This window comes from Gopherus evgoodei, chromosome 13 (assembly GCF_007399415.2).
Source record: "Gopherus evgoodei ecotype Sinaloan lineage chromosome 13, rGopEvg1_v1.p, whole genome shotgun sequence".
Taxonomy (NCBI): domain Eukaryota; kingdom Metazoa; phylum Chordata; order Testudines; family Testudinidae; genus Gopherus; species Gopherus evgoodei.
In genome coordinates, this window is record NC_044334.1 from 24571163 (window position 1) to 24590223 (window position 19061).

The 19061-nt window shown below is 44.8% G+C and overlaps 1 protein-coding gene across 1 annotated transcript in view; it reads left to right on the forward strand.

Annotated features, from left to right (window-relative positions):
• The first annotated feature begins 3182 nt into the window (after nucleotides 1-3182).
• FBXO21 (F-box protein 21) overlaps nucleotides 3183-19061 on the forward strand; it is a 33948-nt gene continuing 18069 nt past the window's right edge. The window contains exons 1-4 of the mRNA XM_030583210.1: nucleotides 3183-3370; nucleotides 7458-7593; nucleotides 8778-8872; nucleotides 15702-15823. Coding sequence (XP_030439070.1) covers nucleotides 3183-3370; nucleotides 7458-7593; nucleotides 8778-8872; nucleotides 15702-15823 — 541 coding nt within the window. The remainder of the gene's footprint in view (nucleotides 3371-7457; nucleotides 7594-8777; nucleotides 8873-15701; nucleotides 15824-19061) is intronic.

Genomic DNA, 19061 nt, shown 5'->3' on the forward strand with positions numbered 1-19061 from the left:
AAAATTTAGTGGACTGTCTTGTTAGTTGGTTTTTCTTTTTCTCTTGTGGGGTTCCTGACACTGAAAATGCCCTGTCTACCTCAAAAGCAGCAAAGAATCCTGTGGCACCTTATAGACTAACAGACGTTTTGGAGCATGAGCTTTCGTGGGTGAATACCCACTTCCTCAGATGCATGTCTACTGATACTGTCTACCTCACTACATCCCATTGTCCCTCCATTGACTAACAATAGTAGAAAATGCTGGTGCTTTACAAAATAAAACTGTGAGATCTCTTGTATTTCTCTGTGAGAGATGATCACTTCCTTGCAGGGCTGCTTGGTTTCTGAACATTACATCATAACCCTGTTTGCACTGTGAGCCCTCTGCAGGGGTCCTTACACTGAGAAAATATCTAAGTTGAACAGGGTTAGATGCCTACTCTGTCTATTCAACACCATCCAGTGTTGGAGCTGCAAGAGTCATAGTGTAGTCAATGCCAGCAAGAACTGGAATACCTGCAGGGGGCAGTGAGATGGACAGAATTCCTGTGTAGCTGTAATGTTGCCCATGCCTACTGTACTGTCAGCTGATATAAGATGCCTTTACTTAGATACAACACACACATTCTCTCTCTCTCTTTCTCTCTCTCTGTCTGCAGGAATAAGAATAGAATAGAGTGAGGTCCAGGACTAAAGCCCAGATCCTGACATACCTGTACTTTGGGGACATTCAGTTCAAGATCAGAATCCAAGTCCAAATTTTGCATCTCGGGACTCAACCTCCAAAACAATTAAGTTACCCATGGAGCCTTTTGGGCCAACAAAATCCAGATCCAGTGCCCCATATACCCAGGGCAGTGTGTTTGCTAGTGGGAGTCACACACCACAGACAAAGGGCTGCCTCCTAAACAGGAGGAAGCTTCAAAAAACCCTGAAGAACTAGGATAAACGGGGCAGAACTAGCCCTAAGGGGGATTGGCACTGGTTGTGGGTTCTGATGCAGAGATTTGAATGGTCAACAATTCAGAGAGGGCAGAGCTCATTAATGGGGTGTCAAAATGCCCATGACTGCATCTCTCCAGGATGATCTGTCAGGACCATACCCTGCTCCTCAGTCCCAGGCTGGGGCAGGGACAGTCTGGCCAATAACCTAAAGCTCGGTCAGCAGTTACCCCGCTGGACTCAGAGATGCCAATAGGACTGGGCCTGGCAGCAAAGTACATCACCTCCTAGTGTGTATGTGCAGTGAGTCTTGTGAAGGTGCTAAGAAGGGGATAGTGAACAGTGGAATCCATTCTCTAGAAATCCTAGCGGTGTGTGGGTGAAAGAGAGAGCACGAGAGACTTCCTAAGCTCCCTGATCTGTCGCATGCATGATGAGTGGATACCAGAGATAGGGCCATTCAGCAAATTTCTGCTTTGGATCTGAAATACCCCAAAGGCAAGAGATGTTTGGCCTTGTGACTTTTTTTCAGCCCATTATACAGATGGGAGCTGGTAAGTAACTTCAGATCCAGGTTTGGATTCAAAACTTCCACTAAATTCCAGGGTCTTGAGATCCAGGGTTTTGGTTTGAGAAAAGGCAGGTCTCTCTTGATTGAAATAGGGCAGCAGGAAAGAAAATATAATGTGGGGAGTAACTAAGGGCACTAACATTAAAAAGCCTGAAACAAGGAAAAGATCAAGGGACCAAATTGTAAGAAGTAAAAAAGTGACCTGTGTGTGCCTAGCCCTGTAATGACACTCATTCATATTTAAGCACTTAAGTAACTTTGGCCTGATTCCAGAGTGGATGAGCACCCACAACTCCCACTGCAGTCAATGAGACTTCAGCAACTCTTAGAACCAAGCCACTCATTCAGGTACCCACATATGGACTTAGTTGTTCAACTTTCAGGGCTGCCCAGAGGATTCAGGGGGCCTGGGGCAAAGCGAGGGAGCTGCAGTGCTTGTACTCACCCGGCGGCAGTCTGGCTCTTCGGCGGCGTTTCGGCGGTGGGGGACCCTTCAGTTGCTCCGTGTCTTCGGCAGCACTGAAGGGCCCCCCGCCGCCAAAATGCTGAAAAAGACCCGGAGCAACTGAAGGGCCCCCCACCGCCAAAATGCCGCCAAAGACCCAGACTGCCGCCGGGCCAGGGCTCGCGGGGCCCCTGTGGGACTCAGGACCTGGGGTAAATTGCTCCACTTGCCCTCCCCTCTGGGTGGCCCTGTCAACTTCAAGCAATCTATTTTGAACATTTTGGCCTTGGGGTAAATGAGAAGGAGAAGGGCTCAGCTCTGACGGGAGCTGGGTAGGCGACTAGTCCCATATATCAGAGGGGTAGCCGTATTAGGCTGGCTCTGTTAGTCTTTGCTGCTAGTCCCAAATAGTTTCTCTTAGGAGGAAAGAGCGGTTGAAATGCAGCAGCCTTCTTGGTTAAGAGCAGTTGAAAAGTGGTATCACCCTGGCAATGATATCACTGGGTGTCACGAGGGGGTGGCTCCCTCTTTGCATTGCTTTCTCTGTCACACCTGCCACTGGAGGCTGGCTGGAGTGGGGGGCACAGTGACAATGTCCTGGAGCAGTGTAACATCGTGCTATAATAGTGAAAATTCACAGGCCTCACAAAAAGAACAGGAGTATTTGTGGCACCTTAGAGACTAAAGGATTTATTTGAGCATAAGGCCGCACAGTGCATGAGAATCTTCAGCCTACCCAGAGAGGCAGCATGAGTGTGAATGGCAGCGACAGGAGAGAGACAGGAGCGGTGCAGGTCACTGAGTCTGTTCTCCTCCCAGATCAGGAGCTAGGAGGAGCCCCTGCCTTGCTCCAATGGTAATGAGCTCGCTTGCAGCCCTGACTACTAAGATAATTTGTATAATCAGCCTTATGCTTCAGGGCTTCAGCTGGCCAACTGCAGAAGACAGGATGAAATTTTGCCTCCCTGATGCACAAGTGATCAGCTGCATTACAGGTGTTTTTTCATGTTCAGGGGTCCCCTGTTAGGATCATCGGGGCCCATCCTGCTTAATCAGCTCTCTGCCACTGGGGCCCCAGGCACTGGTGGAACCTCGGTCTCCACCCCCGTCATGCCCCCACCCTCCCACCTTCGCTCTGCGGCTCTCCGGGAACCGAACTTTGCAGACGCTCCCTCCCGCGGCGGGTCCCGGAGGGGGCGGGGCGGGGCCGCGCGCGGGTCACTCACTCAGGGAAACAGCCAAGATGGCGGCGGCGGCGGCGGAGGCCGGCGGGATGGGCCTCACCGACCTGCCCGGGGAGCTGCTGGAGCTGATCCTGTGCAGCGGGGTCCTGAGCGCCGCCGACATCGGCCGCGTCTCCTGCACCTGCCGCCGGCTGCGGGAGACGTGCCAGGCCCGCGGCAAGGTCTGGCGGGAGCGCTTCCGCCGCCGGTGAGCGCCGAGCCGCGGGGCCGGTTCCGACCCAGCCGGGGGGGTGGGGCAGAGCCCGGGGGGGAGGTTCCGACCCAGCCAAGGGGGGCGCGGGGAGGGCGGTTCTGACCCAGCCGGGGGACACCGGGATAGAGCCGGGAGGGGTTTCTGACCCAGCCCGGGGGCGCCGGGGCACAGCCGGGTGGGCGGTTCCGACCCAGCCAAGGGGGGCGCGGGGGGGTTCGGTTCCGACCCAGCCGGGGAGCGTCGGGGTAGAGCTGGTGGGGAGGCGGTTCCGACCCAGCCAAGGGGGGCACGGGGGGGGAGGCTCCGACCCGGCCGGGGGACACGGGGATAGAGGCGGGAGGGGTTTCTGACCCAGCCCGGGGGCGCCGGGGCACAGCCGGGTGGGCGGTTCCGACCCAGCCAAGGGGGACGCGGGGGAGTTCGGTTCTGACCCAGCCAGGGGGCGCGGAGGCAGAGTTGGGGGGGGCTGTCCCAACCCAGTCGGGGGGCACCGAGGCAGAGCCTGGGGGCCTGGTTCCGACCCAGCAGGTACTGACCCAGTAGGAGGGGGAGCAGCGAGTTTCAGGCTCTGACCTACCCCCCAGTAGGGTTCTAGGCCCTCGGTGTTTGCTGATTCAAATCAGACTGATCTGTGTGTGGAGGGGCAGGAGGCTTGGGCTCAAACCTGAGTCTGAGCCTGGGTTTATGATGCTGTGTAGACACCCTATCAGGGCTTCTGTGGGAGAACACCCTGTGTACAGTATCCTGGGTATGTCTACATTGCAGTTAAACACCTGCTGCTGCTCTCTGTTAGCTGACTCACACTGGGACTGCAAAGCTGTAAAACTGGGGTGTAGATGTTTTCCCCCTTCAGGGGCTCCCAGGGCTTGGGCCCCAGCCTGAACATCTACACTGCAGTTTTACAGCCCTGTAACTTTAGCCCTGCGAGCCCAAGTTAGCTGACACTGGCCAGCCATGTGTGTTTTTAACTGGTGTGTAGACATACTTTGAGGGTACTGAAATGTGGAATAAACTGAGTTGAGTGAATAATTGATTTTCTGATTCTGGGGCTGAACCAAAAAATCTGGAAAAAAAATATTTAAAAATATTTACTAGTTCAGTTTTATCATGCCAAGCTCCATCCCCATAATTTTTTGTTTCAGGTTCAACAAAACATTTTGATGGACCCAAAATGTGGTTGTTTTTTTAATTCCCTTTTGGGTCACTTTTAGGTTTTGCTGCTGTTTGTTAAAAAATAGTTAAATTTCTAAATGAAATGCCTTTTCAATATTATTTCATTTTGTTTTGTCAAAGCTATTCACCAAATTTGACCTGAATTCATGAATAGTTTGTGTTTTAAAAAGTGCATTTTTGGCAAGTTTACTATTTGCGGGAGATTTTTTGCCCAGCACTAGTTTGTAGAGAAAGAGAGAGATTAGAGGGCAAAGATGCACCTGTCAGATGCGTGTGACTCAGTGCAACTCTGTCCAGAAATTTTGGTGGTAAAATCCAATAAACAGGGCATATTATTCTTAGGTGACCCTGTTTTCTCTTATTCAAAAGCATCATACTCAACGTGATTGTCATGTGAAGAAGTGTACATACAGACGAATGCCCTTTTAGTAACATAAGAAATGTTACATTTGTTTTTGTAACTGGGAGTCCATAACGTGTATTGCATCTGAAGACTGTAGCTCAAAACAACAACCAAAGCTAGTAAAATATCTTTTGCTGGCCTCTTATGGAAAAGACAAAGGGCTAGTTAGGGAACTCTTCTGCCCTGCCCCATCCCACCCCTATCCATTGCTGTATTTGGTAACCCATAGTGAGCAAGTGAACCAAACTTTGAGATTCTAGCTTGGTGAAACAAGGAAAATAATGTTGTCAGTCACTCGCATCACAAGCATTGGTTGAAATAGATAAGTATGTGTGTAGTTCAGAAGTCTTTCAGTATAAGCTATTGTCAATAAAATTTAGTTTTGAGGGTTGTCAGATTGGGTAGTGCAAGTGATTACATCTGCTTGTTTCACTTTCTCAGAAATCATAAACTCAACAGATGATAATGTTCTCAAAGTAATTTTTTACTTATAAAATTGAACTCCTATAAAATTTCAGTTTGAATGTACTGTTCCAAGGGCTAAAATCCACTATACAATCTGTGATGAATCTCTAGATGAATCTCTGTAATTCACTAAAGCTACTGAGCTTTCTAGATTAGAATAAATTCATTTGCTATCTGGTTTTGTTCATATCTTGGCACAAAAAGATAAATTGTGGTGCTTTCTCTAACTGCCAGTTGGCTTCTAAAATGTAGGTTAGTAAATGAAAGTGTTCTTTCTCCACCTGTGAAAGAGGCTACTGAACAATAGCTAGTTCATCAATTCAGCAAGCTATGACTTTGGATAGGTAGCCAGATATGTTCATCAATTCAGTGGTAACAATTTCAGGAGCAAGCCTGAATTTTTAGAATGGTTCAGAGACCTTCTTGAAATTGATTATGGTGAGTGATTAGTAGATGCTCATGTTGCAGTAGCATCCACTGCTTTGATAATAGAACTTTTGGCAAGAGTTTAGATACTGACCTTGTAATCCTGGCCAGATTCCATTCTGAGTAATTACATTTTATCTCTCTAAAATTCTCACTGTAATTTTAGTTGGACAAATTATTCTTTACTTACCATCCTAAAATAAACAGTTGTTAGTATTGTTGCAATGTGGCTGCATTTTAGTCATGGGTGAGTAATTGGGGATCCATTAGAATTAAAGGTACTATAGAAATGCAAATGTATTTGGCTAGCCTCTAAGTTTGTGTGCCAGCAAATTCAGGGTAGCCTTATTTTTAACTAATACTAAAATATTCTCCATATGTTTTAGTTCAAACAGTATTAGTTACACATTGACTTGGTTAATATCTATTAAATAGAAATAAAACATGTCATTCATTACTTTAAGAATCTGGACACATTTTATTTAAGGCAAGTTATGTCATTGCTCGAGGAAAACCTGGATTTTTACTTTTCAGATTTGTGACGGGAACCAAGGGTGCATGAAAACCTGTAACATTCAGATCAAATTTTAAAAATAAATATTAAAAATTAAAGCAAGTTACAAGTAACCTCTTATCTTAAGAAACCACACACACTATTTCTAGCTGTACTGAGTGCAATTCTGCCTCATCTTTTAAACACCTTCATTAAGCAGCTGATTTTTCTGTGTCTTTTGAGCAGTCATGGGTATCGCTGTGCTGTTTCTTATTCTCTTACACTGGGGCTGCCACTGAGCAGGTGTCTCAAATGATGCCAGTTTGTTGGGGAAAGTGCTTTTGTTAATACTAGCCTCAGAAATGACCTTTCATTTCAAATATATTTTGTGGCTTAGAGATAGTGAGAAGGGCTTTGTACTTTGTTAGCTTTCAAACTGAAGGGCTGATCAAAATAGGTGCATCTTCAAGTTTGTGTACTTTAAAAGTACTTGCTGAAGCTGTTAGTAAGATCTGATTTCAGAATTTCATGATTTTCCCGCAATAGTTGATGTCATTGTTTACACCTAACTCAGTATCCAGAGCTACATTCTGCATACCCTTTTAGTTAGAGATTTCAGCTATAGCAGGAGAAACATAGGGCAGTGAATTCAAGTCCTGTTAGTTGAGAGCAATGTCACCTCTGAGCTGTTTTGTCTTTAATATTAGAAAATGTATGTAGATTAAAACTATAGGCTTATTCTCTTATTGATCTGAGGACTTAAAATTAATTTGTAAAGCTTTAGGGGGAGATTCTCAGAAGGGCCTAAGGTATTTAGGAACATAAGTCCCATTCAAGTCTCTGATATCTGTGCCTCTTCAGCACTTTTCCCCATAATGTTTGCTTTGTGTTTACTGTAATTTCTTATGATCTAAGCAGAAATAATCAGACTGGAGGGGAATAGGAATTATACTCTACTTCTTGGATAAATTTTAAAAATAGAACATGTCTTGACTTATCTCAGGTATTCAAGTCACAAATGGTTAACTGCCTAGCAATAAGTAACACATTTTACAATATTAAACTGTCATGTGGAGGCTGCAATATTAACCACTGAACCTGTTCCTGTATATGTTATGTAGGTGGCCATCGCTACTGAAATACTACAGCCAGACAGACAACGTCAATTGGCTAAAGGAATATAAAGCACGGCACAATGCCGGCTTAGAAACTCGACGAATTGTAGCATCGTTCTCCAAAAGATTCTTCTCAGAACATGTAAGGTTTCTAATTTATTGTACACTTGAAAATAACCTAGCTGTTTGTGTACCAGTATCTCTTACTTCATATATCTTGTCGGTGTCTTCTTGCTCTGAGGCTGAATCTTTACATTTCCTTCTACTAGCCATTATTCTTATGATTTACTTGTATTGCAGTAGCATCTAGGATCCCCAGTCATGGACCAGGACCTCATGTGCTAAAGTGCTGTGCAAACGAGAACACTGTACCTGTCCAATAGAGCTTCCAATCTAAGTGTAAGAGAAGAGAGAACAGATGGATATGAGAGGAAGTACGAGAAAGCAATGAGACACTATTGATCAAATAGACCAGATGGATGTAGGGTGGGGGAAAGGGCGTAACACACTGGCAAAGTGAAAAATATGATGGTGATGGATGTCATGGTAGTTCCATGGGTTTTTTTTCCCCCTTAGGTGGGTTGACTTCGGAGGGGAACCGATAAAGGGAAAGGAAGGAGATAAGACAAGGGAGGAGAGACAGGTGTGAACTGAAGCTGATGTCAAGGGACTTGCGAGGGCAGGATGAGGAGCAAACAGCTAATCAGGACAGAGCAGAGACAGTCAGAAGTTGGAAACATACTGATCCTTCAAAAGTGGCTATCCTCTCATTCTTTTCAGATTAGTTGGCTCTTCCATTTTTATAGACTGTGTGACAATATGTTCTCATGAGTGGAGGGTACTGGGGCTAGACCAGCATTTTTTAAGAAATAATATAGATATAATCAATAGATACACAAAGTACTATGTTTTACAGTAAGTAAAAGTAACAAGTATTTTCCATGTCCATTTCTGTAGCATTTGTGAACTTTTACATACAGTGTAAAACTAACAGGACCACTGAGTCAGCCACATGAGGAATTACTACCCTGTTATTTGTTTACTGGGGCCCATGGCTGGTCGTTGATGTTTACTCAGATACATCTTTCATCATAGCTGGAAGACTGCAAAACTTCAGGTCACTTGAATTATTGGAGGCCTAGTACTATAGATGAGCACCCTCCAATGAGAACTCTCAGTTGCCAGGCCTGGAAAATCTGTTTTCAGTTCAATTTCACTTGTATACACAAAGTATTAAATTGGGAGCTTGAAACTTCTTTGAAATTACCTATTTCTGCTTGAGAAAGTAAACTCTTCTGTAGTGTGTAACAGTGTTCTGTTTGCCAGGTCCCCTGTGATGGCTTCAGTGACATTGAGACTCTTGGGTGCCCGGGTCATTTTTTTGAGGACGAGTTGATGTCTATCCTTAACATGGAAGGAAGGTGAGAGAAAAATGAAAGGAGTTTGCTGAATGGAGGTGAATCCTACAGTGCTGAATGCACTCTGGTCAAATTCAGGCTCATTTCATCCTCCCTTGTTTAAAATAAACAGATAAATGTCATAGCCTAGTAAATCTCAGCATTATGGAGTTTATCTTGATATTCACCTTCCTTTCCCTTAGGTAGTAGCTGTCTCTTTGTTTTTAAACTTCAATGCAAGCTTAATGGAAGTAGCTTTCCAGAGGGAAAATACTTGAAATATTCTACAAGAAGCAGGGCTTTTGGCACAATGTGCTTGTAGTCCTTTCCGTTGCTTTTCTGGTTATTGGTAGGGAAGTGCAGCTTATAACTGTTTTTTGTCTTGAAATCAGCTTGTTTGAGCCACTACAAAATGCACTCTTTGCTTAAATTGCATAAATACAAGCATGTTACATTGATCACTTACATTAAAGGTAGAAACAAACCAATACACCTCTGGTTCTTGTCTGTGTCAATATTTTTGTTGCCAGTGTTAATCTCTGGAGCTGTGAAGAGGTGAACATTATCATTCAAACAAAGGTCCATTACAGTGCTGTGCTATCAGTGGCGTGCAATCAGTAGAATGCTGCTTCTGTTGTGATTGAAATGACAGTAGATTTCTCTTAGGCCTTGGCTACACTGGCGCTTTACAGCGCTGCAACTTTCTCACTCAGAGGTGTGAAAAAACCCACGTGGAGGTGGAGGTGGAGTACCTGCAGCGCTAGGCGAGCTCTCTCCCAGCGCAGGCGCTGCAACCACACTCGCACTTTAAAGTGCTGCCGCGGCAGTGCTCCCACGGCAGCGCTTCGGAGTTTCGAGTTTAGCCAAGCCCTTCATGTTGCCCAGTAGCCTGTTGTCCTGATTAAAGGAATTGTTTGAAAAGACTTAAACTAGAATGAAACTATTCATTTAATTTTCTCTTCACATTTATTTTGTTATTTCTCTGTTGAAATGGTGGCTTTCATGTCATATTTGACAACTGATTAAACACAATTTGAGCCTTTGCACTCGCCAAATGCTTTCTCATAAAGCAGAATTCATGCTAATTACACTGATTGAGCTGCAGTCCTTGCCATTCAATATCATTAGGCTAAACCGTTTCCCTGGCAAATGTCCCAATAAAGCGACTGTCCCTCTGGAGCATCCTGATTAATTAGTGGAGGATAAAGTATTATGAGATTTGGTTCTTTCAGTTGGCAGGATGCAGAAGAGTTGCTTGGTCTATGGCTTGGGGGAGAAGGAAGAAGAGCGGGGGAAGAGGGGAATTCTCTTCAAGGAAGCAATTCAAATGTGTTTCAATGGGAACTCCACAAATGAAGAGGAAGCCAGACTGAACAGCGACATTTATTTTCTGAGCAAATGTAAGAAACGGTACATTCCAGAGGACTTACCATCTGTAACCCTCTGACCACTACATACAACTTCGTATACACTGAACAGCTCTGTGGAAGGACCTCAGAAAACTGAGAAGCCATTTTCTATGTCTTACATACTCCAGAAGAGACCATCTCAAACAAGAAATCATCATATGCTCCTACGCACTGGAAGAAAAAAAATCAGGAGACCTACCTAATGATCATGCAGGAAACACAAAACTACTTAAAAAAAAAACCACCTGTGACAGCCATCCAACGCACAAACAAAAAGTGGAACCAACTACCCCAATTCCACAATGCACAGAATAACACCTCTGGGAGAAACCAAAGACACCATGACCAAACACATGGACACCGAAAGACAACCCAACATCATCAACCTATCAAGACTACTCCTAACTGGAACTGAAATATCTGTAAACTCCAAGAGACTGAATTTCTGCCCCACCACAGAACCTGATACCTTACTAGCATGTGGAGAACTAGAATAAATCTGCTGACTCCATGACAACACTACCCACAGCTACCACATCCCGACTGACAGTCCATAAGAAAAAAAAATCTGATTGGATCTCTCCCCCTCTCCCCCCGTGGACAAAACCACACACTGGATCATTACATCAATTGCTTTAAGAAAAAAAAATTGACTCTGAAATCCTCAGCAAATATTAAGTATCAGAGGGGTAGCCGTGTTAGTCTGGATCTGTAAAAGCAGCAAAGAATCCTGTGGCACCTTATAGACTAACAGACGTTTTGGAGCATGAGCTTTTGTGGGTGGATACCCACTTTGTCGGACGCATGTAGTGGAAATTTCCATGGGCAGGTTTATATATATGCAAGCAAGAAACAATCTAGAGATAACAAGGTTAGTTCAATCAGGGAGGATGAGGCCCTGTTCTAGCAGTTGAGGTGTGAAAACGAAGGGAGGAGAAACTGGTTTTGTAGTTGGCAAGCCATTCACAGTCTTTGTTTAATCCTGAGCTGATGGTGTCAAATTTGCAGATGAACTGAAGCTCAGCAGTTTCAGTCTGGTCCTGAAGTTTTTTTTGCTGCAGGATGGCCACCTTAAGATCTACTATAGTGTGGCCAGGGAGGTTGAAGTGTTCTCCTACAGGTTTTTGTATGTTGTCATTCCTAATATCTGATTTGTGTCCATTTATCCTTTTCTATAGAGATTGTCCAGTTTGGCCGATGTACATAGCAGAAGGGCATTGCTGGCCTATGATAGCGTATATTACATTGGTGGACATGCAGGTGAATGAACCGGTGATGGTGTGGCTGATCTGGTTAGGTCCTGTGATGGTGTCACTGGTGTAGATATGTGGGCAGAGTTGGCATCAAGGTTTGTTGCATGGATTGGTTCCTGAGCTGGAGTTACTATGGTGTGGTGTGCAGTTACTGGTGAGAATGTTTCAGGTTGGCAGGTTGTCTGTGGGTGAGGACTGACCTGTCACCCAAGGCCTGTGAAAGTGTGGGATCATTGTCCAGGATGGGTTGTAGATCCCTGATGTTGCATTGGTGGGGTTGTAGCTGGGGACTGTATGTGAGGGCCAGTGGAGTCCTGTTGGTTTCTTTCTTGGGGTTGTCTTGCAGTAGGAGGCTTCTGGGTACACGTCTGGCTCTGATCTGTTTCCTTATTTCCTCGTGCAGGTATTGTAGTTTTGAGAATGTTTGGTGGAGATTTCGTAGGTGTTGGTCTCTCTGATGGGTTAGAGCAGATGCGGTTGTACCTCAGTGCTTGGCTGTAGACAATGGATCGTGTGGTGTGCCTGGGATGGAAGCTGGAGGCATGAAGGTAGGCATAGCGGTCGGTAGGTTTTCAGTGTAGGGTGGTGGTAATGTGACCATCACTTATTTGCACCGTGGTGTCTAGGAAGTGGACCTCCTGTGTAGATTGGTCCAGGCTGAGGTTGATGGTGGGGTGGAAGCTGTTGAAATCGTGATGGAATTTTTCCAGAGTCTCTTTCCCATGGGTCCAGATGATGTCATCAATGTAGCGTAGGCAGAGAAGGAGCGTGAGTGGACGAGAGCTGAGGAAGCATTGTTCCAGGTCGACCATAAAAAATATTGGCATATTGTGGGGCCATGCGGGTGCCCATAGCGATGCCACTGATATGGAGATATATATTGTCATCAAATTTGAAATAGTTGTGTGTGAGGATAAAGGCACAGAGCTCAGCAACCAGTTGTGCTGTGGCATCATCAGGGATAAAGTTCCTGACAGCTTGTATTCCATCTGTGGGTGGGATGTTTGTGTAGAGAGCCTCTACATCCATGGTGGCTAGGATGGTGTTTTCTGGAAAGTCACCAATGCATTGTAGTTTCCTCAGGAAATCGGTGGTGTCTCGGAGATAGCTGGGAGTGCTAGTGGCATAGGGTCTGAGTAGAGAGTGCATATATCCAGACAGTCCTTCAGTGAGAGTGCCAATGCCCGAGATGATGGGGCATCCAGGATTTCCGGGTTTGTGGATCTTGGGTAGTAGACAGAATAACCCTGGTCGAGGCTCTAAGGGTATGTTGGTTTGTTCCAGTGTTAGTGTAGGAAGTGTCCTGAGTAGATGATGCAGTTTCTTAGTGTATTCCTCAGTGGGATCTGAGGGAAGTGGCCTGTAGAATTTGGTATTGGAGAGTTGTCTGGCTGCCTCCTTTTGGTAGTCAGACCTGTTTATGATGGCAACATCACCTCCTTTATCCGCCTCTCTGATGATGATGTCTGGGTGGTTTCTGAGGCTGTGTATGGCATTGTGTTCTGCATGACTTAGGTTATGAGGCAAACGATGTTGTTTTTCCACTATTTCTGCCTGTACACGTCAGCAGAAGCATTCAGCAAATGTTATATCTGCCACAATCTCTGCCACTGACACGATAGCTATACAATCCCTGAAATCCCAACCACCAGATAGTGATCAAACCAGCAGACAAAGTGGGTGCCATGATAGTCTCTATGTTGTGATGTGTACATCACAGAGAAAAACAGATAACTCAGGCGTGCTACCAGGTAACTATGGCTACACTCGAAACTTCAAAGCGCTGCCGCAGAAGCACTTTGAAGTGTGAGTATAGTTGCAGTGCCAGCGCTGGGGGAGAGCTCTCCCAGCGCTGTACATACTCCACCTCCTCATGGGGTTTAGCTTGCAGCGCTGGGAGCCATGCTCCCAGCACTGTTTACACTGGCGCTTTATAGCACTGTATCTTGCAGCGCTCAGGGGGGTGTTTTTTTCACACCCCTGAGCGAAAAAGTTGCAGCGCTGTAAAGCGCCAGTGTAGCCATGGCCCTAGCATAAAGAATTCAAAGAAGACTGCATACCACCATTTACAGAGGAGTTTAATGATACCATCAAATCCTTCCTCAAACAGCTCCACGAAAAACTTTACAGTCTTATCACATACAAACCCAGGGTACCTTCCTTCTGCATGCTTCCCAGGATACACAAGTGAGGGAACGTAGGCAGACCATCCTAAACGGCCATGGTGCTTTTCCTGAAGAAATATCAGGACTCGTAGAAACCATCCTCAAACCACTTATGACACAAGTTTCAGCTTCCTCTGAGATACAACTGACTTCCTCCAGAAACCCTACAACATTAACCACCTCTCTGAGAACACCACCCTTGCCAGCATAGATGTCATCTCCCTATATACCAACATCCCTCACAATGATGGCATTGCTGTTTGCCTTAGATACTCACAAGGTAATTTACAACACTCAGAAATCCACCTTAAATGCAGCATCAAACTCATCCATTTCATTCTCACCTGCAACAATTTCGCATTTAACAGACATTTCGTACAAACCATAGGAACAGCTATGGGTATTAGGATGCTTCCCCAATATGCCAAACTCTTCATGGGCCACCTTGAGGAAGAACTTTTAGGAAAATCTGAGATGTATCAATGATTTTAATCTTCTGCACAGACAATTTAAACTCCCTCATAGATTTCTACCATAACTTCAACTACCATCACCAATCCATCAAACTCTCCCGAGTGCACTCCCATACCAACATTGACTTCCTGAATACCACAATTAGCTTCAACAGTGGAACCCTACACACGACTATACAAGAAACCCACAGATGACCACATTTGCTTGCCTTGAGAGATCCAGCAATCACCCCAGACACATCAAGAAATGTATCTACAGCCAGTTACTCAGATACTACAGTATTTGCTCAGAAAGGAAAGTGGGATACACACCTAAACTTAAAACTACCTTCACTAAACAAGGGCATTCCACTAGAGAAGTAGATTGCATCATGGAAAGGTCCACCCAAATACCCTGGGAGAACCTGCTTCAATACAGAAGAAAAAACCCACTGACTGCACACCCTTAGTTGTCACCTGTAACCCTACTTTGGAACCCATATTGGGTATCCTCAAACAGTTACAATCCATATTTGACTGGAACCACGTCCCCAAAGAAACGTTTCCCAACCCTGCTTTTCTGGCCTCCAAACATCTCCCCAACCTCTCCAGGCTCATTAGAAGCAAGCTCCACACCAACCAGGACACCAACTCAAAGCTGCCAGAGCGGCAGATGCAAAACTTGCAAATGTACCACCACTGCTACCATGATTAATACACCCCACAACACACCTTTCAAGATTCATGGCTTCTGTACTTGCCTTGTCACATGTGGCGTACATCAACCAGTGTATCAAATGGCCCAACAACAGTTGTGTAGGTGAAATCAGACAATCGCTATGCTCTGAAACGAACTCACAGAAAAATAATAAAAGCCTGTGGCCAAACACTTTTCACAAGGCAGTCGCTCCATATGTGACCTCTCAATCCTTGTCCTCAAAGGAAATCCACAGAGCATCTTCAAAAGGTGAGTTTGGAAGCTTAAATTCATAATTCTGCTAGACACCAAAAATCATGGACTCAGGAGATACTGGTTTTATGGCTCATTACAACAATTTGTAACACACCACATTGCCTGCTAACCATCAATTGCCCATTTCATTTTAAATAGTTTCCTACAGCATACAGAACCTGATCTGCTTAACAGTCTGTCTCAACTTGTATTTAGTTCAGACACTCTGAGGCTTGGAAGCTTGTACCTTCCACCATCAGAAGTTGGTTCAGTAACCACATGGCAGGAATAGTGGGTGTAATAAAACTATGGTGAAAATGAATGGAATTCTGCTTTGCTATTCTGAGTCTTGGACCTGTCCACGTGTTAACATTCTGGAACAGAAGAGTTTGAGGAGATTCGCAAAGGCCAGTGGTAACCCTGATGTGATTTAGAGCATCTGTAAATTGGAACTGTTGGCATTTAAAGCCCCTAACCATGTATATGCCTTGGCTGCATTCAAGATCACCTCCTTAAACATCCCCTGATGGTTATTAGATCTTTGAAACAACAGGGCTTGTAGAGATTCTGCCATTGCTTGTTCATTTAGTAGGTGATAGGGCCTTTATGTTTAATTCTACAGGAAGTGTCTAACCTGGAAGTACTATGCAAAGAAAATTCTTTACTTTCTACGACAACAGAATATTTTAAAAAATCTGAAGGCATATCTTGAACAACCTGGGGACCAACTGTCATTTTTGGAAGGTAAGTATTGGCCTGAAAGAAGTCTCATGGTTTATTGTGATGGATTCATGAGGTTTGGTCTATCCTTTACCCTGTAACCCATGTCCTGGGAGTGTTTCTGCGGTGTGACTGACTCCGAGGATCCACAGGGCAGAGCTGTGGCCTCCACAACTCAAGAAACTGGGCTTTCAGGCACCAGGCATCCTTGTCCCTTTCCGGGGCTCCCTGCAGTGAGTCCAGCCAAGCCAGAGTCCTGAGGGAAACTCATTTGCACTCCTTTAGGACACAGTGTTCTGAGGAAGGATCTGCAGTGACACCTGGCAGCCTTTTCAGAGCAAGGTAACTATATTGATTAATCACGTGCAATGCAGAGTCTGAAAGTCTTTAGGTTAGCATGAGAGAGGCAGGATATCCTACCTGTTGGTGGGAGCCAGGGCATTGCCATGCCCTGTTTCCCTTTTGTTTCCCAGTTCCAGGAGAGAATCTTCTCCTGTGTCTGTGTACCCTGGTCTTCATACAGACACCTTACACCTTCCCCCTTTGTTCTCCCTGTTTGGGGCCTTTTCTCTGCTTTCCTGCAGAGATGTAGGGGGAGTTTCCTCCTCCTTTAGGCTGTCTTTTGGGTGTGACTTTTCCAGACCATTGGAGTTTCCATTGTCTCTTCTGGATAGGATTGCCAACTGTTCCTGTTCCGCCAGGAGTCCCCTGGAATCGGGCTGTACCAATCTGGGAGATTTTAGGCTGCTAAAACTCCGGCAGCACAGTGGGGCTAAGGCAGACTCCCTGGCCCTGCGCCTCTCCCAGAAGCAACCGTCACATCCCTGGGCACGCTTCCCCTGTCCCGAGCACTGACTCAACAGCTCCCATTGGCCACGAACTGCAGCAGGTAGGGGCAGTGCACAGAGCCCCCGCCTCCACCAGGGGCTGCAGGAATGTGCTGGCCGCTTCTGGGAGAAGCACAGGGCCAGGACAGGCAGGGAGCCTACCTTAGCTCCGCTGCGCCACTGACAGGGAGCTGCCTTCTCACAACCCAACCCACTGCCCCAGCCCGGTGAAAATGAGTGACAGTGGGAGGAGAGTGAGCAATGGAGGGAGGGGCGTGGGGCCTCAGAAGGGGCGAGGCAAGGGTGTTTGGGTTTGTGTGGTTAGACCATCGGCAACCCTACTTCTGGATCCTCCATTCACAAGAGTAGGCTCTGTTCAGTTAGTTCATTATTCTGCTCTCCAACCAACAAACAACTTTTCCCTTACCTTTACCCTCAGGCCATTTCTGTGCTACAGGAACTGTAGAGGCATAGCTGTGGTGCCATGGCTATACCAGCATAATGCCATGGCATAAGTACAGCAACAGCAGGGTTTTTCCATTGCTGTAGGAGCACCAGCTCCCCAAGTGATGGTAGTTAAGTCAATAGAAACATTCTTCCATTTACCTTGCTTTGTCTACCCCATGGGGGGCTAGGTCAGCATAGAGTGTCTTTCAATGCTGTAACTACACGGACCTAAAACTTCACTGTAAACCAAGTCTCAGTGCATAGCTGTACAAAGGACTGAGGGAAACTGAGGCGCGCATATGACTCCCCAAAATGTTACCAAAATCCCTATGATAGTCACCATTATTAACAAGGTACTGGTTGAATGCTCTCTAGCTCAAACGGACTGTCAGCTGTTTGTATTTTTACTAGATGTTGTTGAGTGATTGAACAATAGATCTGAGCTCTTTAGGTAGCTGAAATCCTCAGAAACTAATGCTATCTGCTTGGACTTGTATCGGTGTCAAGATTTCATTTGTTTCTCTCCGTGCTGAGCCCTGTAATGCTCACAAATGCCAATGGGAATGACTGGGAAAGCAAAAATACTTGTGAAATGTGTGTATATGGCATGTCTGCCAGAAGGCCTCTAGGAGCCTGATTCAACAAAACATGTAAGCACATGCTTAAATGTTATCTATGCTTTTATAGACAAAATACCATCAAACATATGCAGAGGCAAAGCTAGCTATAGCTCACATTCAAGGGTATTTCCTTTGGTCAAGTATGCTAATATAGCTACCGTACATCTCGGTCCCAGTTCTCAGAACTCCTTGCATCTACTCTTTTAGTCCCATCAGATGTCTGTGGAAATCACTGAGCAGACAGATTTTGCCCTTTTTATCGAATGCATTTTAAAAAACTCACCATTGTTATTTTGTACATAAAATATAATGCTTCTGAATTTTTCTGTTGGTAGGAGAGGGAAAAGGCCATATAACAGTGTGTTTAGTTGGCTGTTTTAATGAAAATGACTTAACGGTATCAGTTAAAACAAGCCAGACTGCAGACATACTCAGTGACGTGACATTTAGTATCTGTGTGGCATCTTCTAAGGTAAGATGCACAATTATACCATTTCCCTGTTTTGATTGTGTTTCAGTATTTAACTTTTTTGGAGGTGTGGGAGGTGGATGGGTGGCTTTGTGTTCATTTCTGCACCAACTTGGCTATTTGTTAAACTATGGAGATGTTAATTTTTTTTATTAGGCACCTTGGCCTAAATTCAGCTGTCTGTATTCAGCAGAGCATTTAAACATATGCTTGAATTAAACACTTTGCTGTAAAAGAGACTCTGATAACTAGAACTGAGGTATATGGTAGCTGCATTGTTGTAATTGGTCAAAGTACATGAGCTTTAATGAGAGTTGCAACTAGTTTTGCTTCTGTATATGTGTAATGATATTTTGTCTAGAAAAATATTTCTGATGTTTTCACTTTGTCCTCAAATGTTTTAGAATAAATATTTACATTCCATGCATATTTGGCTAACTGAATGAAGATTAATGTTTAAATATTATGAAAGATTTGTTTTTTACCATGTTTTGTAACCTCTTCCTGTATACAAATTAAATCTACATTTAACAACTGTCTTTCAACTTTGTTCATCAGGCTAACTCTGCAAAAGCAATCTGCTGTCATTTCTTTAAATGATCAAGTAATCTTACTTTTCTTTAAAATGTTTGCTCACCATTGTAGTCTTAGGAGATGCACTTGTGTGATTGTCCCAGGGGACAGTATTTATATAATATCAAGCAGCCTACTTCAGTACTATGTTAGCATAATGTAAGGTACTCAAACTACACTAGGCTGCTTAAAAATGAGGTGTAGTTTATTTAAAATAAAATCCTAAACAACCTCCTTTTAAAGTTCTAATAGTGGAAACAAATGCTCTTTAAAGGAAACTTGCGGTATTACTGGATGCATGCTTTCCCCAAAGTTCATACTATTGA